At 40.0% G+C, this 10,961-nt stretch overlaps 1 protein-coding gene across 5 annotated transcripts in view; it reads right to left on the bottom strand.

Moving 5' to 3' along the window:
- Positions 1-5,665: 5,665 nt before the first annotated feature.
- Positions 5,666-10,961, bottom strand: part of EFNA5 (ephrin A5) — a 214,504-nt gene continuing 209,208 nt past the window's right edge. For all 5 annotated transcript variants that reach the window (XM_027656850.1, XM_027656853.1, XM_027656854.1 and 2 more), the window contains exon 6: positions 5,666-9,839. In XM_027656850.1, the coding sequence (XP_027512651.1) occupies positions 9,718-9,839 (122 nt within the window). In that variant the 3' untranslated portion in view covers positions 5,666-9,717. The remainder of the gene's footprint in view (positions 9,840-10,961) is intronic.

The following is a 10,961-nucleotide window of genomic DNA, read 5'->3' as shown; positions in this document are numbered from 1 at the left end:
TTCTCTTCTCTTCTCTTCTCTTCTCTTCTCTTCTCTTCTCTCTTCTCCTCTTCTCTTCCTCTTTTCTCTTCTTGTCTTTTCTCTCCAGTGTTAGATATAACACCAAATAAACCTCTACAAGCAAAATACAGCAAGAAAGTAGTATAATGTCTGTGATGATGTATTTTAGTCTGCACTTAAGGTTAAAATCTTCTTTTATTTCTCTGATTGTCCATCCAAGCAAATTAAATAACTCTTTTTAAAAACACTCATCTGTGACTTCTTTCAAGTGACTGTTTCATTTTAAATTCTATTTCCTTTTAAGAAAAGCAGATTTACTGTAACAAATTCCTTTATTTTCCTTCAAATGCCTGTGATATCATGTGTCTGTGTCTCTCTGACTCATACATACTGCAGTGCCTAGCACTTAGGCAGCTTTTCTGGGCCAACTCTTAGCTGAAGCATCTTTTAGCTCCTACTGTGAGACAAAAGCTGCTACCAGTGACCCAGTTTGAGGCTTGACCTTCATCAGATGCGTAGTGAAATGTGGCAGGCAACCTTGCAACAAGGCACAGCCCCAAGTATCATATCAATCCTGAATGATAGGTTTGGTCAAAGGTAACATTCAGGCAAATGGTTTTTTGGTATCTTCAACTGGCAGAAATACGGAATGCACAGTAGTTACCCAGGATCCAAACCAACACCTGAATTGAGCTGGGATGGCAGCAAAGCAGACTGTCAACAGGACAGTGAAGGGAGACACTGGCCAAGAGAGTGAGGGTAAGCATGTCCTTTAAGTGGATGTGTGTTTGTTTGCTTGTTAGACATGGCTTATATACATGTGCATTGCCTGACACCTGCTCCTACAGGTCCAGTACCCCTGCGTATAGTAGACATGTAGTTAAACACTTGCTCCAAAATTCATCGGAGGGTAAAATGTTGTGTCCCCTCAAAGCACAGTTATAATGAATTTAGAGCATATCACTTTAACACTAAAGAGATGAGGCTTTGAGCAGCTGTGGCCATAGACAAGTAAAATGAGTACTGTTGCCCTCAGGACCTTGCAGTTCCTCACCAAAGACAGACCTTAAAGCTTCAGTATCGTTCAGCTGAAGCAGGGAGTAGAGTGGATTACCCTTCCCTGCCTCAGCTCATGCAAACTGTGCTGCTTTGACTTGCGGCCCCTAAACCTCTGTATATTGTAAACACATGTCAGCCAGTTGCTCCTGAAAAGACCAAGCAAAGTGGCAGCTTCAAATTCAAATACAAATGCTGCTGGAGAGTATCTGAAATAAAAATCGTGTTCAAAAGTTGAAGGTCCCCTTTCAGTCAGAAACCTTGAGCTTTCTCAAAGTAAGCATGCAAGAGGTGGTTGTAGAACAGACCACAGATAAAACACCTGCTTTCTGCAGAGCTATCTGAAAAATCTGCATGTCCCATCAGACTAATTTTGCTGCTAGAGGAAAAGGAAGGGGAGGGAGATTGCAGTATCTTCTGCTCTCAGTGAAGTCCTGCATGAAGAGGTTGATGTATTAACCACTTCACTGGTTTGTGCCAATCTTGTTATCTGTTCTTGTTAAACCTTTATTATTCATGGATCCAAAAATCCAATCATTAAAGGAGCATAAATATTCATAATGTGTGCATTCCATTTAGCCGCTTGGCAAAACTTCTCTGGAGTACAGGAGTTTTGAGGAAATCTGGCCAATGAGAACAGAGCATAGGAAGTGTTCATGGGTTTTCCTTTCTTTTTTACCTGCAAAAAAATGCAGAATAACTAATCAAATAAACAACCACAAAAGGGGCACATATTCACCAGGAAGGATGATATGCACACTTGCTTTGACTTCTGTGTCAAGGGGAATGCAAGGCTTTTTGTAATGCAATTATGTGCAAGAACCAGGATATTGTAAAACTAATGTAGAAGGCGGGATAAGCATCACTGCATGGGTTCATCTGGCTTTGCCTCACATTTAATGTCTAACCATTAACATCCTGCATGGTCCACACTCTTGTTCAATCCTTTTTTAAGGTACAACTGCCATTCTTCTCTCTGCAGCTATGCTAAATCAAAATGTAGCTGTATCCTGCTCTGTGAAAGTCAGTTTATCTACATTCTGCACTCCTGATCCAGCTTCAGGACCTTTCAGTGGCAGACATAAAACAACAAGAAGTTACTCCCACAACAAAGTTTAAAAACCACTATTAAAGCATCTGCTACATAGGGTACTCAGCAGTGGGAGGGATCTTATCATGTGGGCCTGGTACATCAAAATCCTGAGCTGCCAGCTCAATACGCAGCACTTCAGGAGAAGCCTTGCAGAGTGCAAGACTTCAGGTTTTTGCTGTTTTAGAATAGCAAGGTGAGGTGTGTATTTTTAAATGCTAGCGGGGTTTTCAAAATTTAGCAATGTGGGCCTGATTGAATGGCAAAACTTTCCCTGACTTCTGCAAGCATCATGCTTGACCAGAGGACTCCTTCTAGAGAACACCGTCAGGCACTTTTCAGGTTTTCCATTTCATGTTTTTATGAATTTCCACAAATAAGCAAGTCTTCTACTCAGAGACAGTTTACACCAGTAACCACTTTCTTGGCTTAAAATCTGCTGTGTACTTCCCACTGCTGCTTAGCCATCTGTGATTGAATGAGCTCTTTCTTCCCCACCCCTTCTCCACCCTCATTGTAGCGAACAGAAGCACTGGGATACATGCAGCGCCATGTAATGCACAGCATGCCAAGTTTCCACTGAAGTATTCACACCCAGCCAAAGGTTTGATTCTTCTGACCCTCCTCAGGCAAGGATTATTGCTGCGGGATCAGAGCTTGTCATTTTCAATATGTAACACTCCATTTATTCCCAATACCCAAGTATAAACAGACTGGAACTTCAGTATCATATCAGGGCTGCCACTTTAGGTCTGAAGATGCTTTGCTTTTGCTGTGTTCAGTTAATAGACTTCTTATTCCTTAGTTCAACTATAGGTAAAGTGACAGTGAGGAGAGGAAAAAAAAAAAAGGCCTCCTAAACTCTTTGGACTAGTGGTCAGTGATTAGGCAAACATTTAGTTAAGATACCACAAGCTACAGTACATGAGAACAGAAGGCACAACTGGTTCTTAGCACTACAAGGATCAGAGGGATACTTACACCTACCGTATCCTAGTAATTTACTTGACCTTTCCTTTTACAAATACCACCCAGACAAAAACTTCAGTATTGCCAACAGCACTTTGGCTGTGGATAAGGAAGTGTGTTTAAATGTTAAATGTAAAAATTAGTACTGGAAAGTACATATTGCTAAGTGGGCAAGTGTGTCCCACGAAATAGAGCTTCATACTTTGAACTTAAGAACTGAGAGATGGTTGTGTCTAAGTTGCACTTGAAGTTGTGTATACCTTCCATCCTTCCTTTACTTCAGCGATACAAGGTAGATAGGCATATGGAAATCACTCTATACTCTTGATCTTGAATGCAGCCAGCGTATGCTTTCATAAAGTGCTGAGCAAACCAGAAAATTCTTCTTCTTTCCCTCCAAATACACATCTAGCTTTCCACCCTGCAGTTTCTCATATTTATATTCCTGCTTGTGTAATCAAATGACATGAGAACTGGCTTGAAGGACTACCATAGGAAAAATGAGTGTTTCAAGATGTGCTAGTGGCTGTAAGAGTTATCTTGCAGTTTGAATTCCTCCAAATTAAATATGACTGACAGTACTAGTCAGTTAACAGACTTATCTAGGGAGGAGGGAACCAACAAAAAAAACCTCAGCACAACATTTTTTGCAATATTACTTCTTTATGAATTTCCCTTAAAGGTTATTTTTACATCTAACAGAGACTTCGCTTTAAAAGCTTCTATGTGGGTCTAAGCAAAAATTTTAACAAAAATTTAAATTGGTGGTATTTCAGCTTGCTCAGTTAGTGGCAGCAAATGGAAATGGTGCTGAAAGCAAACACAAATGCCCATGTACAAGAGCTGTCTGTACAGTATTTACAGGAAGGACTGAGTCTTGGTCTGGACTCCTAGACATATACCTGCAGTATAAAGTTAAATCATGTTTTAAACTAAACTTCCCAGTAAAGGCAAATGCTAACAAAAATAAAAGTTATAAGGAAGGAGATGCTTTTCACTCCTATGCTGTTAAAGCCCATAAAAAATTCAACCATCCCAGTCGGTTACCACATCTCTAACCTATATAAATCAAAACTTTGTTTCAAATGAATAAAACCACTTTGGCACACAACCATATCATAGCAGTATGATGCATGCCTGAATATTCCTAAGAATGCCCTCAGAGGTACTCCGTGAGCAGAAGTATGCTTCAGAAGGGAAGAAGAGGGAGTGCAAAGACCCATTGTGCACACTAATGCAGAAAAATGAAATCAAATACCATTCTCAGCAAAAGTAGAGTGTCTTCTGAGCAAAGGCTATTAAGTGTGTCAGACTGCAGGATATTTTCTGGACATGGCTATTATGTTAAGACATACTGAACATGTGTCACTTATAATCCTGCCCTGGTTGTAACATCACAGCTTCAGAGGAAAAGTGTCTGGTGCAACAATTCTTTGTATCAAATACACACAGTTCTCACGAAGCTGTCACTTCTCATTTGTAAAGAAGGTTAGAGTAAGTTATAATTACTACTTGCTGCCCTGTCAACTAATTAAATATAATAAAAAGCTTTCTGTGAGTTTAATGTTAACATGGTGCAATTACAGCAGCTTTGAATGCACAGTGCATGTATTACAGGTTTCGGTATTTGCTCCCCACTTTTTATGACCTAAATTCTCAGGTTAAACCTGTCATATGACTAGTGAGCAGGCACTATCAAAGACAACTATTCAGACATAAATACAAGTTAACCAAAGCAGTCCTGTGCATTTTTAGAAGCACAACATCAGCCTCTGGGGGCAGAGGTGGAAGGAAGGAGAAGAAAGCCAGCCAGTTTCTCCCTTCCACTCTTCTTCCTCTTCCCTTCAGGAGGCACCCTTGCTCAAATTCTCCCATCCATGAGGCTCCCACTGCTCTGAGCCTTTTTCCTCCCTTTAGTAAGGAAAAATACTGCTGATACTTCAAAGCCACTTCCAACCCCATCTCTTCATCAGTCTTAGGAGCATCTTGGTAGAGGAGGACTGAGTGCAGCTGCCCAACTCTGGGGCTGGCTCTACTCTTCAATAAGTAAGAGTTACACCATACAAAAAACCTTTTACCCAGGGAAGGAAGGAAGATTTGCTCGGGAGGCCTAGAACAGAGTAGAAATGATGATGGAGACCATGTAATGCTCCAGCACTTGGGCTGAGCTCCTTACCCCCCTAAGTATTTGGATGATCTTTGAACACATTTAAAAATGGTGAAGAGGGGAGAAGTCAGGCTTTAGATCGGCCAAGACATTGGTAGCTACAGCTCTAGTCAGTTGTGCCTACTGCATTTTTCACACTTTCCCACTCATACTTCTCACTCCTTTCCCTGGAAACATTCAAGGTCAGGTTGAATGGGGTTCTGAGCAACCTGATTTAGTGGAAGATGTCCCTGCTCATTGCAGGAAGGCTGGATTAGAAGAACTTTGAAGGTCCCTTCCAGCACTGACCATTCTGTGATTCTATGTAAGTTAGGTACAAATAGCCCACAAAATAAAAATGCAGTTAATTAAACAAAAATGTAGTCTAAAAGAACCAATTAAAATGATGAAAATCTTTAATTTTATTTAAGTATAGTTGTACGGACACGTGTATATACAAATACAGATCTTATGGGGCAGGGATTTTGTTGCCTTTTTTTTTTTTTTAACATTTTCCTTCAAGTTTATATAATGTAAGCATTTCAAAAACAGCACTCAATGAGTAAGTGCAAAGAAACTGCAAAGCAGGGCAGTACAAGCACAGGACCACACTGAGCTGGACTTTCATACCCAGATGCATACACAATGAGTGTCTTCAATGGGGTGTCAAGAGTAAGCATGGTAAGCGGATTTCGCAGACTCATGGGTAACCTCCAACATGCCAGCATCTATTAAACTGTACAGACAATGGTAGCAAGCCTATTGTAGGGAGATTTGTCTCACATCCGAGAAGCTCGAGGGTGAATGCATGGGAAAAACTCAGTGATGCCAGACCAGAAACAGATCTGCCCATTCCAGCTCCAAATTAAAAAAGGAGGAGGGTGGGAGAGGAGGAAGGGCAGGAAGAGGGAAGAGAAGTGTAGAGGGTTGTACATTAAAACTGGTGACTACAAAAATCCAAGTGTAATGAAAAGAGGGGAAGAGTTAACACTCTAAGCCTCTGAAAGTGACTGAACCACTGCACTCATAAGGCAAGTTTTGAGGGCTAGGGGTGAGAATCAACAGGTACAAATACAACCATTTTCCTCCCACAGTTACAGAGGAAAGGAAACAATCTACTCAACTACTCCCAGTACTTCCCAAATTTGTTTCTAGTTCTTTTGGAACCAAGTACATACACATATCGCAAATGACCCTGGCAAGATCCTTTCTGGAAAAAACTACTCATGGGAACAAAACTAGAAGAAAAACAGGAGGAAAAAAATACAAATAAAAAAGAAACAAACAAATCAAATAACAGAAAAGTTGTTATATCCCCAAAGCCTTTTTAGAAACAAACATGATACAAAAGAACAAAAACTAACACATAAACCACAGGGCTCCAACATCAGACCTTTAAACACTGAGGACAAAACACTGATCATCAAAAGTCATGTTGTTCCAGGTCTTGACATTGTGAAGTCTTGCAACAGATGAACGATTTTCAAAGATGAGTCCTGTAGGCTGCAGTGTCATGGCCACTTGTCTCTCAGTTCTCAGCCATGATCACACTTGATGCTTCAAAGCTCTGTCTTGTAATCAACACGTGATTTTAATATCCTGAAAGTCTATTGTTCTCACTTACAAAAGACATAAGAATCAAATTAATACTTTATTATCAAACACTATATACAACAGAGGTTGCTAATAATACAGAATTTAAAGAACATAGCTTTAAGTTTTACTTGTCTTTCCTTCGCCATCCAAGTAAGTACAGTACAAAACAATATTCTAAACTAACACGAAATGTTACCTTGTCTACTGAAGGATACACAGTATCCACTAAACTGACTGATCCCTATTTTGCCTGCTTCACATTGCAATGCACTTGGCAGCCAGGAGTGCAGGTCATGGGCATAAGTAACCCACCTAGGCTGAGGGAGAATCAGTACCTCAGACTCGAGCTGGGGCAGATAAAGGGTAAGGAAGCAAAAATCTCCTCAATTTGCAGCAACATCTGCATTTAAAGCATCTAGAGATTTGCAATGCAATACATAGCCCACCAACATTTATGTATCATGGTATGACTGGGATTGCCTAATGCCATCAAGTATCAAACTGACAGAGTCTGGTATGCTGTTCCCAGCCACGCTGTGCCAGGCAGCACTGGGATCTGCCGTGCAGCCACATCATTTTGTGTTGTCCCTCACCTACCCAGCAAGGCTCTGTGAAAACATGAAGGGGTGAGTTTCACCAGGAGTAACACTAGTGACAATCCTTTGTGGATAAATGTATGTCTTCAACTCCAACATCATTCAGAGACAAAGGATGACAAATGAAGTCACTGTTCCTACATTAAATTGGCACTGCTGGTATGACTGCCTGCAATTGCTATGAATCATTTTAATATGGTTACACATCATGCAATATTATCTGTACTCTGGTTAATAATCCATTTGATAAGGTGTATTTTGAATAAGCTCACCTCATCCAAAGCTTTATAATTCCTACATTCAGGAAGTATTAGTGTGTGTACCAAGCATATACAAAAGAGAGCAAAGTACCAGACATCTTGTAATGAGATGATGATTTCCCTCACTGTTTGGTCTGTGCACTTCATACTAGAGCAAATTTCCTGCTTTCCTCCTGTAAGTACAGGCCCTGCATTAATGAATATGTTCAATATCAGGCAAGCCCAGGTCATAGCTCAGCATGCATAAAACCTCCCTTTACATCTCAAATTTATTTTTCCTGCTTCAACTCCTGGAAAGCTTTTCGCCATTAAAAAAAAAAACAAACCAAAAAACAAAGCCTACGAAGTGCTGTTCATTAATGGCATCACTCAATTTTGTTACGGTAGACTTTTTCTTCATAATTAATATGGAAAAATCTTGTTTTGCTTGAATGCACTCCGTGTTTTGTTTCACATTTAATGTAATTACCACAGTTTTTGTCAGAAAAGCTCTGTTTCAGTCTGGGTCTGAAATTTCACTGATTATGCTTAGCATCCAAATTCCATGGTAGCCAAGCCAAAAAGCACTCCAAGGCTTGCACTTCCTGGTAAACTACTTTTTAAAGTTTTGTGTTAGCCAAGGCTCAGATTCCTTAACAAGGTCATACCTAATTCCATCAACAAGACAGTCCCATTTGCTAATTGCATCAAGGGTTACCACTTCTCTCACATGTTTGAACAGGACAAGCATATATACTCACTCTCAGCATAAAGTATATCTAAATAATGTATTTTCTATTCTAGTGGATTTTTAAAAAAATATTTTGTTAAGTCTTTGGGAGCCCATTCAGTTTATCTCCGGTTGATAAACATGTTTCCTCTACTCTTCAAACTGTGCTGGAAGGTGAAAAGACAAAAATCAACACTTGAATTCGTATTCCACACTTCTTTTCTTTCCCCCCACCAAACAATGCTATTAGAGTGCCCTGGCTTCTTCTACATGTGATTTATTCTCACGACTGAGGAACTTGCAGGAGAGACAAATCAAGAGCACACTGAAGATCCTGCATCCCAAACATGTTTCATCTGGCCACCGATGTCCTCTTTTAGCATGTATTAACACCCAGAGCAGCATCCAAGGCTATCAGCTACTAAGTCAGTGCTGGGGAAGGTCACTTTATTCTCAAAAGTGCCTCTGCATTTCAAGAAAAAATTGTAGCACCACGGTTGATTTGTTTTAAAATAAAATAATCCGGTGTGCATTATCCCCTTAAAACGAAATAACAGAGGCACTCACACCCCCAGTGAAGTTTCCTTGCCTGCTGTATGCTAACACTCCTAAATACTAAACTTCTTCCTCTCACCAAAGACAGCATTTCTACTTGTAAGCACAAATTTTACTGTCAAAGACATTTCAAGACAATCCTATAAGAAACATCATCTTTCCCTTTCAGAAGCCAGTTCATTTAGAAACTCCTGGAGGTAAGGGTGTTATATTATGTCTACTCTCAATATTTCCCCTCCAGTCCTGACATGGTGACACAATGCCTTGCATGATCATCCTACAGTGCTGAATGAGAAGGCATAAATATTGTATCACAGAGAAAGACTCTCCCAGGTTTTCACTCACTTTCCTTATCCCTCACTGACTATATCTGCCACTATTCTTCCTAGTCCGCATACGGATGACACAGTGAGCTAACAGAGGTGACTTTTTAAAGGAGAATGCAGAGGAAAATAAGAATCACTAGTGTCACTATTATAGTTTGGCATTTTCATTTGGAGTCCTTTTATTTATATGGAGGGGTTAAGAAAGTCACAGGGTAGGTAGGGGTGGGTGCTGAAGCTAGTTATCCCCTTCAAATTTTTGCTGAGTTCAGGCTAAAAGGGAGAAGAAAAGGGAAAAATAACAATTTGACATCTGCAAAAACAATAAAGTCCCTTTCCTGGGATGAGCAGTTAGGTGGATCTTTGATGTTCCAAGACCCTGATATTTTCTGCGACAGGTTGCCGGAGCATACTCTGCTATAATATCAAAAGCATTGCCAGGAGGAACAATAGAGTTGCCAAAAGCCAGCTGGGTATCCTTGGTGTCTGTGCCGCGTTCTCACCACGGGATGGCTCGGCTGACTCATGTACGGTATCATCTGTTCAAACAGAAAGCACACATTCCAATGAGATTTTGCATCCTTAATAAACTCTCACTGAACCGACAACCATAAGTAGATTTCAGTGCCTTTATGAAATAGGGCAATGAACCTTGTGCTGTCATTGACATTCACAAGCATGTAATATCTCATCATGTAATCAACTTGGGGCCTAGTCCTGCATTTCTTACTCGAAAAACTCCCATTGAAGACCAGAGGAGCAGAAAGTAAGCCTGATTTCAGCGGATTGAGGAATGAAAGATTCCTCTTCCACTAAAAGACTGTAGCTCTAGCTTTGGATGGCTCATTAGATAGCAATGTCAGTTGGGAGGCAGCTAAATAAAACCACCTGATTTTCAAGTGTTGCACATGCCCAGAATTAATTTCGCAGTTAATCCCCTTACTCAGTTACAGATTCAAGCTCCTGAATTTGAAATGCCAGCCTGTAAGCCCAAGCATATATTCCCTTCCTCACATAAAATTTCCACTGAAATATACTGCACCTGGTGATGTGTAGGAGATCTAAGATCATTCCCCCCTTCTTGAAACAGAATTTTTAAGGCTAACACATGACAATCACCAATTTTATAGAATACACACTCAATCTGGAAAATCTCACTCCCTTTTATTGTACACAAAATAGAAAAATACATATGTGCTGCTAAAACTAATGAGAAAAAGAACCAGATGAGTTGGGAAAACATGCTTATGCATTAGTGGCAGAAGAGAATACAGTAACAAATATTAAATTTATGGTACATAATAAAGCGCTGTTTAGTTTTCATAAACTACAGATCAGCCTAAAAGCCATAGACTGTAACATAAAAAAGGTTGGTAAAGTCAAATTCAGCTTCCGTGTTGTTACAGCAGTGGTATTTTTCTCTGCAAAGCCATCCATATCCCCCATATCCACATTTGGCCCTTCATATCCCCCATATCCTAATCTGGCTATTTAAAAAAGCAATCTGTCTATCTGAGGTTTGCCATAAAAAGTTAGCTCTAACAGAAATAAGCTTAACCTTTTTGGGAAGTGTGAAGTGGACTCAAAATGTATTCGTAAGTTTTTTAGAGTCCTTTAAGTTTCCAGCAAAATTAAGTGTAATAAGCTCCCCTATTTATAAG

The sequence above is a fragment of the Corapipo altera genome, unplaced genomic scaffold (genome assembly GCF_003945725.1).
Source record: "Corapipo altera isolate COAL_440 unplaced genomic scaffold, ASM394572v1 61281, whole genome shotgun sequence".
In the NCBI taxonomy this organism is placed as follows: domain Eukaryota; kingdom Metazoa; phylum Chordata; class Aves; order Passeriformes; family Pipridae; genus Corapipo; species Corapipo altera.
Note: the sequence above shows the minus strand (reverse complement) of the source record. Positions and strands in the feature narration are given on the sequence as shown.